Here is an 18,316-nt window from a genome sequence, read left to right as displayed (position 1 = left end):
ACTTTGTTATACAGCAGAAACTAACACACCATTGTAAAGCAATTATACTCCAACAAAGATGTTAAAAAATTAAAATCTCAGCTCAGATATTATCTCCTGAGAAAGGACTTCCCTGGTGGCAGATTTTAGTAGCTCTTTCACCCAGTTCATTCTCTGTGCAGTAGCCTGTTTTATTTTCCTCAGAGCATTTACCATTTACTTGTTTATGTGTGTGTTAATTTCCCTTCACTAGCAGGTGGGATCTTGTTCCCTTTTATAGCTGTGGTGCCTAGAACAATATGTAGCTCATCATTTTCAATAAATACTTGTATAATAAATACTCAGTAGCTGTTCAATAAACATGCAATAATTTATTATATTTAATAAATATTTGTTAAATGAACAAATATTCTATTTTGACCTATTTTTGCATTTTGATTTTTTTGTCCCACAATTTTGAGCCAAGGTTGAGAGGAAGGAAGCGTGGACTGGTAGGAAATACATACACAATCCTGGGTGTCACTTGTAGTATGATCTTAGGAATTCCATTTAAAAGTTTTTTCACCTGTAGAATGCAGGACTGGAGCTGATAGCCACTAAAGTGCTATCCAGTTTTCTAATATTGTATGGGTCGTAAGCCTGTTTGTTTTGATGACTCTGGAATTTTTATTTTAAAACTTGGGGGCCTTTTGTGTCACAGTTACTTCTCTAGATTTACATCCCTAGCCTTATATTCTTTTCCCTAAGGGAGTAATTAAAAATAGCAAGCATTTATCGACTATTTGCTTTGTGTTAGTACTGTGCTTAGCATTTGTAGACATTATTTTGTTTAAACTTCATATCAACCCCATGAGGAAGGGAGTATTATTGTCCCAGCTTTACCAATAATGAAACCAAGCCTCTGAAGGGGTAAGTAGTTTTCTGAAGGCCACACAGGGAGGAAGTGAACCAAACTTAGACCGACTTCAGAGCTCACACATTTAACCATTCTGTTACACTTGTTCCTTATTTGTTCCCTTGACTCTGTTCTTTCTTTTACACTGGGATCAATAGGCCGTTTATCCTGAGATCCATTATAGTACTGTCCAGTGTTTAGGGTCCAGAGCTCAATAAGGGAGGTGAAATTGGGTATGCCTGATGCACATAGTAATTGGTTAGCCTAAGCTGAAGTGTATACTAGCTCCACCTATCAGTTGGATACTCCTGACTCCTACTGTGTTTCTTCGTGCTTTTTGTAACTTACTGTCATATGTAAGAATCAAAAGTTGTCATAAACACCAGTACCAAGACAGGTATTTTTAACCTAGGTCCTTGGATCCTCTTGGGTTTCATGCTTGGGTATCAGGCTGTCCATTAGCTCCCTGAAATGTTGGCAGAATTGTGTGTGTTGGGGGTGTGTGGAGGATGTACCTTGTCCAGAGAAGAAATTCTGGTCTTAGGTCTCATGACAAAAAATGTTTGAGCCTGCACCTTACCAAGAATCGAACTGCGCAAGATCCTGACATAGTACGATACTTGTTGGAATGTGTGTAGACAGAAGGCAGTTGTCTATAGCATTATAGGGAGACATTGCTGCTTGTTCAGAGACCTGGAAATCAGAAGTTTACACTGAATTTGTTTCTAAATAGTGCCCCGGGGATGAGGGAGTTTCTTGAACTATGGGTGGGTTAAGAAAAACAACAACAACAAAAAACTGCATTATGTTGATACTCTCATAGGTATTACGGAAAATAAGTTAACCACATTAAACATTTAATCTTGAACAACTAATGATAATGATTGCTTGGAATATTTTTTCTATTAAGAGGTATTAACTGGAGCTAGCAGCTGCCTTCGCATAGTTGTATCAAAAGAAAATACAGGCAAGTAAGCATTTCAGAATACTTTTATTAGTCTCCTGTTCATACGTGTACCTTTTAAAGGCCTGGGGCACAATGATGACTAAGAACTGGTCCCTACCTCTTGGTCCCTGTGTTCATGATTTCGTGGGAGAGGTAGATCCATAGATGGATGAATCGTGTTTTTACAAAGTTATGAACCAAGTACATGGGGACACTGGATGGGGTAGGAGTTACCCATTGAAAGCAAAAGCCTGAGGCTAAGCTAATTATAGGCAGTAGTGGGTGAGGGAGAGGGATAACTGCTGGAGGACCACACAAAGGGCGGGGACCAGTAAGGGGGGACATAAAGCACAGGGATTGCCAATACATTTGGGGGAGTCCTATTTTTGAAATTATCTTATTCTCTTAGGATAAACTGTACTTTTTCTTCATTTCTCCATCTTGAGAAAATTTCGTCCATCCTACTTGTGAATAACACTACTTCATGGGATATATTAATATTGCAAGCTTAAATAATGCTGTTGACCTAATAAGCAAGAGCTAGAGCTAACCCCGTCCCCCAAACCTTTAAGTAAAACTTAATGGCACATTTTTTTTTTTTTTTTTTTTGCAGTATGCGGGCCTCTCACTGTTGCAGCCTCTCCCGCTGCGGAGCACAGGCTCCGGACGCACAGGCTCAGCGGCCATGGCTCACGGGCCCAGCCGCTCCGTGGCACGTGGGATCTTCCCAGACCGGGGCACGAACCCGTGTCCCCTGTATCGGCAGGCGGACTCTTAACCACTGCGCCACCAGGGAAGCCCGAGGGCACATTCTTAAATCCTTTTTAAGGCAGCTCCGTGGCTATTCTGCCTTTGTGATTCTCATGCATTTTTTTCTCCTTGGTAGATTCCATTAAAGGGGGAGAGTTTATCTTGGTGCTCAGGTTGTCTTCTGTGACTAACAGGGACAGTGCCACACTGATCCCAAAGCAAATTGGCAGTCGTGTATTTTTTTTTATTTTCCCAGATGTTTCTGGATTGATCAAAGCAATTTATAGACACAGCTCTGTATAAGTTAATATCTGGGAAAAGAAACTGTTGAAGGCAGGAGAACAATATAAGCTGCTGTCTACCTGGATTGAAAACTCAGAGGTTGTTTTGGGGTTCCTTTCAGCTCATATCCTCAGATGGCCTACGAGCAAAGATAATGTCAGGGCAGGCTTTGTTGGTTGTTTCTTGCAGGCTGAACCTACCTCCTACTATGGCTAAAACATCCAGGTGCTCAGTCCAGCCTTCCTCACAGATGCGCTGTGGGCATATGACCCTGTCCAGGTCAAGGAGATATAAAGAAATGCCTTTTTCTCTTTAACGAAAGACCCATAAAGAGAAAATTGCCCTCTTTCCGTGCTTGACCATGGTTGTGTGAGGATGAGTTAATGATCAGTTCTGCAGCAGCCATCCTGGGGGACATGGGATATGAGAGAGGTCAGGAAAACCAGAGATGCTGACCCAGAGCCTTGATACTGCCGTCATCCAACCAAGCCTGGACTTGTTATGTGAGTAATAAAAACCTCTGTTATTTAGGCCACTTTTATTTGGGTATTCTGTAACTTGCAGAGGAACTGTCTTAAGTGATATATTGCTAAACCATGGTGACTCTCCATACATATCTCAAAATTAGAAACAACCTAACCTTTAACCAGTTGGGAGACTAGTTAAGTGAACTCTCATATCTATACAATGGCATGTATTGTACAGCCATTAGGAGTGATCTAGTCAAAGCATTAGTTAGGGGTATGGGAAAATGTTCTTTGATATGCTGAATAGGAAAGGAAGCATTTAACAAGATAGCATGATGTTATTTTTGTTTAAAAATGCTTATATATGCATTGAAAAAATGCTGGATGGGTTCATCAACATTATAGTTTTGTTTGGCTGGTAGGATTATGTGTGACTTTCAGTTTCTTTCCATTCTGCTTGTCTTCGTTATTGATAAAACTTTTCTAATCTTAAAACTATAAATGTGAACCTAAAACTGCTCTATAAAAATATTAACTAAAAAATTGTAGGGGCTTCCCTGGTGGCGCAGTGGTTGAGAGTCCACCTGCCGATGCAGGGGACACGGGTTCGTGCCCCGGTCCAGGAAGATCCCACGTGCCATGGAGCGTCTGGGTCCGTGAGCCATGGCCGCTGAGCCTGCGCGTCCGGTAACTATCTCATGCAGAAGTCAGTCTGAAAAGTATAAAAAGACAGAACTTTAAAACTTTCAGAGAAGAAAAACAACCAAGAAGACTTTTTATCTTGGGGTAAAGAAGTATTTCTTAATGGGTCACAGAAAGCTCAAACCATAAGAAAAAGATATTACTCAGTTAAAATTAAAAGCATCTGTTCATCAGACGATATCTTAAAGAAAATGAAAAGATAAGCTAGAAACTGAGAGAAGATATTTGTTAACACATATAGCCAACAAATAATTATCCAGCTTTTACCAGTTTTGTACAAGCTAAAAGTTCAAACTTAACGACAACAAACTCACCACTGCCTAAAGCTCTCATTATTCTTAAGTGAAAGTGTAAAGCCCTTTCTGTCTGTGATCTGATTCCCATAATGTTGCATCTGACCCCACTTCCTCCTTGTTCACTGGGTTCCCACCAGACTTCTTTTTCTTCCTTGGTCACTGCAGGCTCCTTTCCCTATCTGGGCCTTTGCAACTGCTTTTCTCTCATTTCCGATTCTCTTCTCCCAGCTCTAGGTGCTCTCATTCTCATCCTTCAGGTCTTAGTTCAGAGGTCACTTCTTCAGAGGGGCTGTCTCTTGATTCTTATGAATGAACGATTACTTACCAATTGTGTTAAGGCCTCCCTAGTTAAGAAAGGTCCTGATGGGGCAGCAGGTACTTCACTGGGCTGGATGGTGAGGACTTGTGTTCCATTCTTGATGTGGATACAATTTCCCACTGACTTTTACCTTGGGCCTCACATATGCAGGTGTTGGCCTGTAAAATTCTGCACCCAGTTCTAACGCGGTATATAGTTTGCCGGATCGCCAAGCAATTCTCTGACACCAGCTGCGTGTGTCATACAGTTCAACTGGAGATAGCATCAGATCCCACAGGTTAAGGGCTCAGCTCCACAAGAATGCCCCTCCTCCCTGCACTTCAGACACCATTCCCAAATACAGGTGTTATCATCTGTGTTTTTAACAACCTCCTTGAGTTTGATTAATTTGCTAGAGCAACTCAACAGAACTCAGAGAAACATGTAACTTACCAAATTACCTGTTCTTTAATAAAAGGATGTAGCTCAGGGACAGTCACATGGAAGTCAGATCCATAGGGCAACGTATGGGGAAAGGGTGCAGAGCTTCCACACCCTCTCCAAGTGCACTACTCTCCCCAAATCTCCCTGTGTTCACCGACCAGCAAGCTTTCCAAACCCTGTCCTTTGGGTTGTTCTGGAGGTTTCCTTATATATGCATGATTGACTAAATCAGTGGCCATTGGTGATTGAACTCAACTCTCCAGCCACTCTCCCCTCCCTCCCTGAAGGTCTGGTGCGTGGGACTGAAAGGTCCAACATTCTGGTCATGTGGTTGGTTCTCCTAGCAACCGGCTCCCAACCACGAGTGCCCTCCGAAAGTCACGTCATTAACATAACAGAAGACACCTTTTATTGCTCTCTTCACTTAGGAAATTCCTAGAATTTTTGGAGCCCTGTGCCCAGAACTGTGAACTAAGACCAAATATATATTTCTTATTGTAAATCACAGTATCACAGCCTGGTTCAGTGTTTTTCAAATTGCAGTTCCTGAGATTCATGACTATGCAGTGAAATCAATAGTCAACATTTTTTATTTTAAAAAAGAAGAGAATAGAAAATATAAAAATGTGCCGCACATAGCATCTGGTATTTGTTAAACTTTTGTTTTATTTACGTGTCTGTTCTATGCAGATATGCAACATGCACACACAGGAGTTGTGGTCAAAATGTTGGAAAGCAACTCATCTAGCTGTCATCTGAGGTTCATTCTACTTCTAAAGTTCTAAGGTCAGCTGCAGGGTTACTGAAGAATCTGAAGTAGACAGGCTTTTTAGATGCAGCTTTACTTTTAAAGAATACTGTGAAGTAACTAAAGAAAGCTTTTCTGAGCAGGATCCCTTAGCTTGGTAACTTTAATGACTACAACACAAAATAGAAGCCTTGGTTTCAGTAAGATAATGTGTTAAAATCTCATTAAGTAGTTTAAACAAGCCTCCAGGAAAATGTATTTCTATTATTAATTTGCTTAGAAATACTTCTCCTAGTAAACTATGGACCAATTCAGAAAAAATTCTAATAGGATTTCTGATGGGAAAGTTAATATAATAACTCAGGGTTGGGGGACTTTTGTCCTTTCCTTTTCTTGCTGTTATTACTTTGTGAGTTAAACTGCAAGTTAAGACAGTGGAATCCTTGGCACAGGACTCATGGAATTTGCTTCTTTGCTTGTTACCTGTCTTCCCCTTAAAGACCAGTCCAGAGATCTTGAGGACCATAGAGATCTGTGGTTTTAGTGTGAGAAACTTATCCTTGCAGTGATGATCTTTGTTGGGTTGCTGTAAATGCTGGTCTTTCCCCTGCAGTAAATCTCATGTTTTAAGTCATCAGGAATGAATTACAGATAAGCTTAGGTTGTAAAGTTCCTTCCTTTGTTCTTTTTTATATTCTTGCTTCTTTCTATGGATTCACTTAACTTTTAGCTTTTGCTAGAGATATTTGATCAAAGTAAGAACTCCCAATCTTTTGTCTAGAAGGGCACATCCTATTTTCCCCACCTCTACAACTATAGGGAAGTGGTAAGAATAGTAAAACAAACACTGTGTACTTACCACCTAGATTCACCAGTTAATATTTTGTCACTTTTGCTTTGTAATGTGTATACATACATACAGACAGATACATACTTTGTGTGTGCCAAATTGTTGGAAAGTACGAGGCAGGGAGACATGATATTTCACCCCTTAATGTATCAGCGTGCATCTTCTATAAACAGTTTTCCAGTATAAGCATGATACAGTTAAGACCTCCATATATCCAGTGTATAGTTCATATTCGTATTTCTCTAGTTGTCCACAGAAAGTCCTTGATAGCTCGTCTTTCTTCGTAGCAGTTGTTGCCTAATCTGGTACTCACATTCAAGAGTGGCTTTGTGGGCTTCCCTGGTGGCGCAGTGATTGAGAGTCCGCCTGCCGATGCAGGGGACACGGGGTCGTGCCCCGGTCCAGGAAGATCCCACATGCCGCAGAGCGGCTGGGCCCGTGAGCCATGGCCGCTGAGCCTGCGCGTCTGGAGCCTGTGCTCCGCAGCGGGAGAGGCCACAACAGTGAGAGGCCTGCGTACCACAAAAAAAAAAAAAAAAAAAAAGAGTGGCTTTGTTGTGCCGTCTCTTCAGTCTTCCCTCACACCCCCAAGAAACAGTCCCCAAGCGATTTCGCTTTATGACTTTGGCATTTTGAAGATTCCAGGCCAGCCTGGTGGACTGCCCTACAACCTGGACTCATCTGATTGTTTTCTGATGTTTAGATTCAGGTTAAGTATTTTTAGTAAAAACACTACCTTGGTGATATTGTGTACCTGGGTGATGCTGTGTATTTCCCAGTTGTATCACATTGTTGGTGAAGCTAGTAACCTGGGATGATACTTGGACATGTGAATAACCTGTTCCCCAACAACATTTTACCCAGTGGTTTTAGTATCTGTTGATGCTGTTAATACATTTGGAGTAATGAAGTGGTAAATTCTAAATTCTTTTTCCTTTTAAATTAATATTCTTCTGTAAAGAAGAGCTTTTCCTGCCTACCTCCCTTCCTCCTTCCCCTCGTTTTCCGTGAGTGAGTGTGTGTGTGGATATAGACTTCTGGATACCTTTTTCCAATGATAGCAACAACCATTTATTGAGTGTTTATTATTTGCCAGGCACTGCGCTAAGGGTTTTATATGCACAGTCTCATACATTTCCCAGCAGCCTTGGGGAGGTAGATTTTATAACCCTTTCCACGTTTTACATGAAGGAGCTGAGGTCTGAAATCGTAAAGTGCCCTGCTCTTGCTCGCAGAGATGGTGAGGACTCCAGACAGCAGCTCTGATGTCACTTCATGATGTTGCATCCCCACATATCATCCAGGATCTCCTTTCTCAGACTCAGCCCAGCCCACACAGGCAGGGTCCCTACTAACGCGTACCCTCGCGGTCAGAGCAGTGTAGATACCAGCCCCCGGGCCCTTTTCTGTGCTCGCTGCTTTATTTCAGAGTCTGTTGCCTTCTCTTGCCCAGCTCCTGGGTCTGTCGGTCCCTCCCTTACTTGTCCCCTGGAATAATGTCTCCTGATTGGATCAAGGCACACATGTTCAGTGCACCTAGCTTGGCCAGCTGGTTGGAAGAGCCATTTTCTAGTCCTTGGCCTCATGGCGTGTCCCACAGCTCCACCTGTTTTCTTGTGGTACCGTGGACTCCACTCCTGGCAACTGGGTTTAAAATAATGCTGTAATCTACTACAGTCACTGTTCTTTATGATGCTTGAATTGTCTCAAGTTTTGCCAGTGAGGACCCCTTCAAGTTGGCCCATTGTCCTATTTGTCACACCCTGTTAGTCTAGATAGCTTTCTTGCTTTCTAGCACAAGATGTAGCAGGCTCACCTTGCTCTTTTTTTTTCTTTTTTAAGAAACCAAGATACGGCACTAAGTGTGCTGATTGCTGCTGGGGTGTCATTGCTTCTAAGAATGAAGGTTTTTTTTTTTTTTTTTTTTTTTGAGGCTTCTGTTGATAGCACAGTACAAGTGAAGGGTGGTGGACAAGAAAACCTCTGTTTGGTTTCCAGTTGGAGTTGTGCAGAGTTGCTAGGGATTTGTGTGGATTAAGCTTCTGCACTCACTCTGCTTCCTGCTTGGTCATTGACCAGTCAAGCCTTGGTAATCAAGCAGTTGGGGACATTTGATTAAAAAGAATTTCTCTTTTTGCTGGCAGATAGACATTTCCTATGAGCTTGATTCTCTAGTGGTTCTTTTTTCCCTTCTTTCCAAACTTGAAACTGTGAGGAGATAATTCTTTGTTACAGAATCTCCAGTAAAAAGCTATTAACAGAATTGAGGCTGCATCTACTACCTCATTGCTGTGTATTTTAGAACTAATTACTGGCTATTTTTCAAAATTAAATTAATTACCTTAATGGAGTACTTATTTGCCTAAGTTTAAAGTTCACTCCATTTTAATGTTTATTCTCTTGAATGGCCCATCAAGGGAAAAGAAAAAAAGATTTTTATTTTGTATCCTGGTTTGATATGAGAATGTTTTCTTTCTTTTCTTTTTCTTTCTTTTTTTTTTTTTTTTAAATAAGGCACCCAAGATAGTAATGGCCTAGGAAGCCCAGTCAGAAGAAATTTTTCAAGATAGGTATCTTTCTCAGGAGGTTTTTTTTTCAGTTATGGTTACATAGAGTGTATTTTATTTTAATGTTTAAGTGGTACTACAGTCTATGCTCTCCTCTTTTTATTTTTTTGGCTTGATTGTTTTCTTTTTTCCTTATAAGGTAAGCATTTTTTAACCTGCTGCTTTGTGATTAGAGTGGTGATTTATCTTAAATTATTTTAATAATAAATCAGTGTTGAACTGGTGTGCTCTTAAGATCCATTTCCTTTCTCTCTGTCTTCAAAAAGCAAGAGGTTTTATGTTTCTTTGGTGATAGGATAAAGTAAACCTTTACAGGTTAATTGCTGTGTAATTAACACAGACAGGGTGGAGATCAGAGGACAGTAACCTATTGGGAAACATCCACAAGCTGTTGCTGTACTATAGGGAAGTCCATTAGGTTGTGCTACCCCAGCTCCTTAAATAATATCCAGAGAAACCTGAGTCCTTTTCCAGGGAATCTGCTATGAGTTTTCCTCTATTGATGAGAGTCCTTGATAGAGATTCTTTTTAATTTTCAATTCTTGAATGTTATTTGTAATTTGATAAAGGCTTTTTTTTTTTTTTTGATGGAGTAAAGGATAAAGTCCAGTTTAGCTGTTGGCGACTTACTGTTTTTATGTAAAGAAGATGGTCTCTAATACATTGGTTTTATTGACTAATCGGTAATCATTATCCATTATACCTGTCACTGTGCTGCTAGGATAGCTTCTAAGGAGAAAACTTACAAAGAAATTTAAAAATGACCACTAAATACAGAAAGTGATTTGCTTGATATAAACATTTAAAAACCTACGAAAGTATTTCAGTATATCTGTCTTATATTTTTATCATCTACCTTTTGGTAACTTACTTAATCTCATTTTTACCTGATAGTTTTATATTTTAAACACTTGCTAAAAATTGCTCCTTTCTACAGGGTGCCCTGAGTGTGCTTTTTTGTCTGATATTTTGTACATATAGTGGATGACTCGTAAAATGGGTTTATGGTCGTCCCCTCTCATTTTTTTCCTCTCTCTCTCCTAAGTTCAAGGCATATTCTGTTTAACGATACTTTTGTAATTTGGATGTTGTTATTCATAAAATCATTGGAAGGGCTTTTATAATTTTGGTATAAAAGCAAGTGAAAAATTAAAACCTCTCAGTGCAGTGTGGCATTCTGGAACAGAAATATGACATTAATGGAAAACAAGAGAAATCTGAATGAAGTCTGTGTTTGATTAATAGTAATGTACAATGTTAATTTTTTAGTTTTGGTAAATTGGGTATGTAAGATTTTTTTTTTTTTTGATAAATTCTATGGGTAGGTAAGACATTTTAACATTAGTGGAAGTTGGGTAAAGGATATATAGGAACTCTCTTTTATTTAGTAGAAATTTAATTTACCAAAAGCTTTAAATATATGGCCATATGACTAAATAGTGGTGAGCCAGGTGCCAGGGGTACAAAGAGCCCTGAGGCTGGTCTCTTCTCTCCAGAATGTCACAATCTTGTTGGCAGGTCAGGGTCTTCTTATCCGTAAAAAGATGAGTAACAGTACCTTTATGAGGCAGCCTGTGCCAGTGAATGATACAGGGAGTCCTGTAAGTAGACACATGGCACGTTTGGAGAGGCCTTTGCAGAACAGGTGAAACATGAGCTGAGCAGGATGGGTGAGTACAACTTAGATAAGTAATGGAGAGGTTGTTCTAAGAGACAGGAGAGGCCATGAATTGAGGGAAAAATACTGGCAGTGATGATGCAGGGTGGGTTCGTACAGTCAAAATGAGCTAATGGAGACTTGCGCTAATCAAAGTACGGGATGATGAGGGTCTGACTAATATGCTGGAATTGAGATTTGACAGGAGCTGGTGATGACGGATATAGGAGCACAGAAGAAAAACAAATGAGTGGTGACTGATAACGTGAGCCAGTGGAAGTTACTTAGGGGGTTTGTGTTAAGCATTTCATTTTCAGGTAGTGCTGAACTGCCAAGTAGACTTGTCTGGCAAGAAGTTAGACCGGAGCTACTGGAGCATGGGAAAGGAGCCAAAGGTTTAGGACTCTACCTCTGGAGTAAACAGGGAGAAGCCAAGAAGGAAATCTGACAGCAGCATTCAGAGAGAGAACTAACGAGAGGCTGTGGCGATCACTGTAGCGTTCCTGAAGCAGGTGGAGGAGAGTTTCATAAGGAGGATATGCTAGCTCTGGCTGAGATATATCAGAAAGACGACTGTGACATCTTGAAAAAATAGCTCTCTGAATCATCATCAGGTTTTTTGAGATTGGTGGGCCTGGAGTCCAGTTTACAGGGGGTTAAGGAGTAAGGTGTGTGTGTGTGTGTGTGTGTGTGTGTGTGTGTGTGTGTGTCTGTCTGACTGTCTGTCTACAGGAGGGGGTTGTTAAGAACTGGGGACTGCAAATTTACACTAGTTTTTAAAGAAATTTGGCTCTCCATAGACAAGGATATATACACACACACACACACACACACACACACACACACACACACACACACACACACACACACACACACACACACACACACACACACACACACACACACACACACACACACACACACACCAGTAGCTGAAGAGGGCAAAAGAGGGTTAATTTAATTAAATTTAACAAACATTTATCAAGTGCCAATTATGTGCCAAGGCACTGTGTTAGGGGCAGTGGAGGACACAAAATGTGATTAAAATATAGTGGTTTTTTTCCCCTCCTGAAAAAGTGCTACCTCAAGTTCTCTTAGTGTTAGGGAGGCAATTCGTCTTAAACACAATGCTAGAGATGCTGGAATTAGGCTTGCAAGCAGAAGAGCAAAATCAGTGACAGAACCACCTAAGGTGGAGGTGGGGGTGGGGAGTTGGAGAATTGATGGAGCAACGAAGGGAGAAGGGAAGAAAAGATGTTGCAGGGGGAGGAGTCTGGTCCTTGGAAGGGAAAGGGATCCTCCTTTAAGAGGGGCACAATGGAGAATAGGAGAAGATTAGTGTTAGAGCTATTTTGAGGTAGAATAGAGTACAAGTAAGGAACCCAGGAAGTCTTCACTATGAATGGCATGTGCTGCAGACTAGGGGTATGCTTTTTGCCTTTGGAAAGTTCTGGATGGACAGGAAAATGAGGCTGTTAGTGCTTATTTTTGGTCCTATGAGACAAAAATAAAAGAAACACCTGGGCCACTGAAAGTTTTGCTTTTGGCTGAGGGTTTTTTTTTCATATCTAATGAAATAGACATATTTTTTAATTGCTCAGATATATGAATGTCTCAGTGCCTGCAGTTAGCTAGGGTGTGTGTCGGATGCAGACTCTCACAGAGCTTAGAGTCTAGGAAAGGTGGTAAGAAGGACATATGCAGACTCTTAATAAATGCTTGCTGATTGAACTCTGATCTGAGATAGAAAGTGGCTATGTGCCCGACCCATGCACATGAAGTATTATGGGATATAGAGGAGAAAGAGAATTGGAGCATTTTTCTGGTTATTTCAGTAGAACAAGGACTTGAAATAAATTTGCCATATATTTAGCTGAAGGCCTTGTTTCTTCATAGACCTATTTTCTACGTGTTTAGAATCTATTGTGTGCTCATGTTTTTTGGTCACAACTAAGTAACAGTACATAAAGAATTAATGAACATGATTTTGGCCCCTCAAATGAAGGATGACATTATTTTGAACTCCATTTAGGTAGCACGTTGGCAGGACTTTAGGGTGGGCATTGGTTGGTGGAGTGTCTTTATTACTGCTCCAATTTGCCATTTTATGTATGTAAAGTTGTCTTAAAAGTGTTAGTACTATTTTATTGACTGTACTTTAAGTGCATGTACAGTAAGTAGGTGCAGGTCAATTGGAGAGAAGAACTAAGTAGTGCTACCTTTGGACGTTTATTGTCAGATGCAGGAAGAGATACAGAGGGGTAGAGAAGGGAAGTAAAAGTAATTTGGGGAGGAGAAAAAAAAAACTCACGTTTTTCTTTGAAATATTTTTCAAGATGATTCTTACCAGTGAAGGGGAGCAGAACGTGCCACCCCACACATTTTTGAGAAAGCTATTTTGTGCAGTCCTACTTGGAAAGAAAATTATAGAAGAGACTGTTTAGCTATCACAGGATAGGCCTAAAAAGTGATTCTAAAGGTATTAATTAAAATGTAATCACTACAGAAGTTGGTCTGAGAATTTCTCAACACTTGTTCTCACAGAACATTGTTAATCAGGGTATTGGTTGGTGTGGGGCCCCTGTTGAGGGATATATTTAACTGAATACCCTCCGATCACCACCCCTCCCCCTCTCCCCCTCGGAAGAGGCAGCAAGGCCTGCCCACCTCGGTCCCTGGAGCCCAGCTTGCTGCAGCCTCGGCTGAGGTCAAGCACTCCCCTTCCGGCCTCTCGAGGGCTTTCTCCATGTGTTGCCAGTGTGCCGGTAAAAATGACTTTAAACTCTTGTCAGTACAGTTACTGGTGCATGCATCACAGTCCCACTCAGATAAACCTGTCACAACACAGAGGCGGCCGCTGGAGAAGAGTACAAGGGCAGGCCTCTAGCTTTTCATTCGAGCATCACTAAACGTGCACAGAGTGCCCAATTATTTCAGCATTATTGAGCAAGCCTACAGGAGGACCCAAGCCTTGCTACATTAGATTTTCTTCAGTAATTTGCTCAAGTACCGCTGAGGACACTTAAAGGGCTTAAAACGGTGGCTGCAACCAGTTTCCTTTTCTGGGTTGTTAATTCAGGTTTTCTCTTTCAAATTAACTGTCGACGCATGCTGTGCAGTGGTTCTGGGAGAACTGTTTAACACTAATTTTCTCAATTTTCAAGCTTTTTTTCTTCAACATAACTGCTTTAACAGTCACATATATGTTTTGATTAGAGATGTATGATAGTGAGGCTTTATGTTTTGGAGACCAAAATACAGATGCTTTGTTAAATCTAATTTCATCTATTAAAAGTAAATTAGTTTCACTACTTAAAAATTAGGTTATTTACAGTGCATTGCAAAACCACCAAATCCAAGTAAAAAAGATAGCATTTCTCTATTGTTCATCTCCTTCCCTTTTATATATATATGTAAAGAATAAATCTTTTTTTCATGGGTGCTGGGCTTTCCAGGATCTTTTTGCACCTCTTTCCTCTCCTTTTGTTGTTGGGGGGGTGTCTCGGATATAGGGAACAAGTTCAATATCTTTGTCTGGTTTCTCACAGCAGCAACAACTCCAGGCCCAGCATTTATCACATGGACATGGTCTGCCAGTGCCTCTGACCCCGCACCCTTCAGGGCTTCAGCCCCCTGCCATTCCGCCCATCGGTAGCAGTGCCGGCCTTCTGGCCCTCTCCAGTGCCCTCGGAGGCCAATCTCACCTTCCAATTAAAGATGAGAAGAAGCACCATGACAATGATCACCAAAGAGGTAAGCAGTTTTCTCGGGATGTCAGTCTGATATTACCTACCTGTTGCTGAGGGTAGGTCTGTATGTCATTGTTTATTCTTGTTTCTGGGTTTCGTTGTAGCAGTGACTAAACAAAGGATTTCCCCTGGAAGGTAAATTAATGATTGGAAGCAGTCTTTTGCCAAATGATACCGTAGTGGTTGGCAAGAGTTAATGTGCTTCCCAAAGGCAAGGGGGGGACGCATTTCCTGGTTATTGCCTCTGATCCCTTGCTACCCCCTAAGTTCCCCAAGTCTAAATCAGTAATGACGTACCACAGTGCCCTGTGTTTGAAACAGTGAGTGGCGTTAATAGCTAATTTAGACCAAATGTATTTTGGGGAAAGATTTACTGATCATTTACTCGTTTGACAGCCTCAGTTATTACTTATAAATCACATACAATGCAGTGAGAATCTTGCAGGTAAGAAAACAATTTCAGTAGTCTTAGTAATTGAGAAAGTACAGCCCAAATTAATGAAATCTGTTGGTTTAACTACCTCTTTCACCCAGTCTGTTTAGAAGCATGAAATGAACTCATTTCTGCCTCTAAGAACAACAGTTGTTTATGTAAAGAATTGATTGTAAGGCCATTTGTGCTCCTTCTGGGTTGGTTTCTTCCCTCCACTAGAATAGATGATGGTGCAGAGACATTTTGATGTGACTTTGTGTTTGTATGGTGTTTATTAGTAGTTTTTGTTAGTTAATGGCAGAAAAACAAATGGAAGTCTCTCCCAGCATTCCTTTGTGGGAATTTACGTAGTACATGGGTGGTTCATTGGTCAAAAGGGTGTGGTTATAATTAAAACCTCATATCTGTTCTTGTTTCAGTGTCATTACCATGAATTATAATCTTGGGTCAATGATTTTTATCACATAAACATAAATTTCCCATCTCTGATGTTGGAAACACTGTACTGTTCATCATTCAGTTATCTTAGTGCTATGGTCCAGAGCTGAGGCATGTCTATAAATACTTCTATAAGTGGAAAAGTCGGAAACGAGTATAAGTAACACAAATATCCAGCTTTGGTTTCTGAAATTGTGTCAAAGGTAAATTGGCGCTTTGTGGATCTGGTCTAGTAATATTAATAATTAACTTTACAGCAAAGTTGACAACTGTGCCATTTACTATTTAGCAGAGATCAAATTTGACAAATGTATGATTTTATGTAAACTAACTGGTACTTTTCTTTTTTTCCTTCTTCTCCCCATTTGCTCTGCCTTTGCTGCTGTTTTGCCTACAGACAGAGATTCCATCAAGGTAGGACTCAAAATTACAGATGAAGGAATGGCTTAAAAGGGGGCTCTCAATGATTTTCGTAAATGTAGTAATGGATTCTTTGAGATTTACAGGATGATTTGGTGGGCTGTACCAAATAGTGGTAAACTGCATTTTTATATTGCTTTCAGTTGTGCGTTTGAGATTTTTTAAGATATTGGTCCCATTTCTCTATCAGAATCAGATTTATAGATCAAGATTGAATTATAAGATCTGGCTTGCATTGCTCTTTTTATTATGTCTTTGCCATGTGAAAAAGAATAACTGCTTTTCTTCAGTTAAGCTTTGGCTATAAGATAAATAATAATGGGAAAAAATTGGTTTTTAAGGAAATAAACATTTTGGGAAACAGTTCCATCCTACAAAACTCTTTATCAAAACATTTAAGAGCATTTTTCTTCACCAGAAAGAATTTTTTTTCTTTAACTTAATGACATCTTGGTTTCCAGTATAGCAAGTTATTCTCCTTAGGTTTTGCATTGTCTTATCTACCTTCTCTATCTCTTTATAGAGAAGTTGTAGGGAAAGAGGAAAAGTAGTTAGGGCCTAATGATTTGGATGTGCTTGTGTAATACCATAATGGGGTATGCTAAGGGTGCCTGAATTTATATAGTAAGCAAACAAGAAAAACAGGCTACCACGGCAGAAAATGAGTAAAATAGGAAACTGCTTGGTAACTTTTGAGCCAGGCACAATGTAAATATGCTACTGTATTGTGGATAATTGTATTACGCATGCCGTTGTATTTTGTATAGATTAGAAAGCAAGGGCAGTTCTCAAGCATTGGCCAAAGCACAGATGCTGTCGATTCCTTTTCTCGTATTTTACAACAGTTGAATGTTTTGGAGCATAGGCAGTTACATCTCTTGCAGTTTGTTTGTTTGTTTGTTTGTTTGTTTTTGGTTGCATTGGTTCTTCGTTGCTGCGCATGGACTTTCTCTAGTTGCTGCGAGCGGGGGCTACTCTTCGGTGTGGTGCACGGGCTTCTCATGGCGGTGGCTCCTCTTGTTGCAGAGCACAGGCTCTAGGTGCGCGGGCTTCAGTAGTTGTGGCTCGCGGGCTCTAGAGCACAGGCTTAACAGTTGTGGCACAGGGGCTTAGCTGCTCCGCAGCATGTGGGATCTTCCCGGACCAGGGCTCGAACCCGTGTCCCCTGCATTGGCAGGCGGATTCTTAACCACTGCGCCACCAGGGAAGTCCTCTCTTGCCGTTTTTAATGAAGTTATGTACACGGAGACTAAAATCTTCCCCTGAAACCACCTGTGCTGTCACTTTGAATGCCTCTTTATTCCTTGTCCTTTTATAATAAAAGGGAAGTAGGGTTTTTTTTCCCCAAAGTCATTAAATGATGGAAAATAAAATGTATCTATTTTACCCTTCAAGAATCTTTGTAATTTGAAAGGGTATCTGCATACCCATAGAAATGTCAACGTTTACAATTGGAACTGCACACATTGAGTTATTTAATTATGCATTTACAGCTGTGTACTTTGTTGTATAATATGAACATCAGTACCTAAATTAAAAAGCATTCTTAATCAGAGTGTAGTAAGTATTCCACACATATGTACTTAAGAAGTAGTAAGTAAATGCATTGACCAAGATTTGCTGGTAGCAGCCCTTGGAAAGGCTGTCTAGTTATTCTGAGGCCAATAACATAAACATTCCCTGCTTCATATGATAAATACATACCTTCAGGCAGGCCAGTGAACTAAACAAAAGCCTCCTCTCATGCCCCACTCCCAGAAGACTGTGAAAATATTTATACTCCAGTGCACACTTTTGTGTCAATTACATTTTATAGTCCCTCACGTCAGAGTAGGGTATATTTTGAAATCATCTATAATCATTCAGGATGAGTCTGGGAGTGAGTATCTATATAGCTTGGAAGCCAGGGGAAAAACAAAAGGAAATAGAGATGGATGATTTTGCCTTGATTTATTATGGAATGGTAGCTATAAATAGATATTTTTGGGGGTACTGTTCTTGAATTTGAAGTCGTGTTGTGTCAGGTTTGGGGCTGTCCTGTGGCTTTGCAAGGTGAAATAGTTCACTAATTTTTGTAAATGTGTTCTGTGATGCTCAGAGAAGCAGTAAGTTGCTTGTTCCATCGATCGTCCTCATCCTCCCGTAAGTGGTTCCTGGTTAAGAGGGGCTTTTTATGATTGTCTGCTGTGTGACTAGAGATGGTTTTTATCAGCCGGAGCATGCCAGTTGCCTGCAGCTGGAGTCAGGCTTGTATGAAATAATTTATTCATGCAGGATAATGCTCCTTAACATTTAACAGGTAATGAACGTGACATAAATTTCCTTCTTGCTTTTAATTTTTCCCTTTCCTCTTCTAATGTGCAAACAGGCAGCTCTGGTTCTCTAAATAATAAGT

At 40.4% G+C, this 18,316-nt stretch overlaps 1 protein-coding gene across 4 annotated transcripts in view; it reads left to right on the top strand.

The window, feature by feature from the left end:
* Window positions 1-18,316, top strand: part of TLE4 (TLE family member 4, transcriptional corepressor) — a 154,660-nt gene that overhangs the window by 59,718 nt on the left and 76,626 nt on the right. For 2 of the 4 annotated variants that reach the window (XM_060154947.1, XM_060154949.1), the window contains exons 7-8: window positions 14,433-14,634; window positions 15,899-15,915. In XM_060154947.1, the coding sequence (XP_060010930.1) occupies window positions 14,433-14,634; window positions 15,899-15,915 (219 nt within the window). Of the gene's footprint in view, window positions 1-14,429; window positions 14,635-15,898; window positions 15,916-18,316 lie in introns of all 4 variants that reach the window. The other 2 variants (XM_060154946.1, XM_060154948.1) reach the window with 1 other exon arrangement.

The sequence above is a fragment of the Lagenorhynchus albirostris genome, chromosome 7 (genome assembly GCF_949774975.1).
Source record: "Lagenorhynchus albirostris chromosome 7, mLagAlb1.1, whole genome shotgun sequence".
NCBI lineage: Eukaryota > Metazoa > Chordata > Mammalia > Artiodactyla > Delphinidae > Lagenorhynchus > Lagenorhynchus albirostris.
This window is presented reverse-complemented; position numbering and strand designations above follow the sequence as displayed.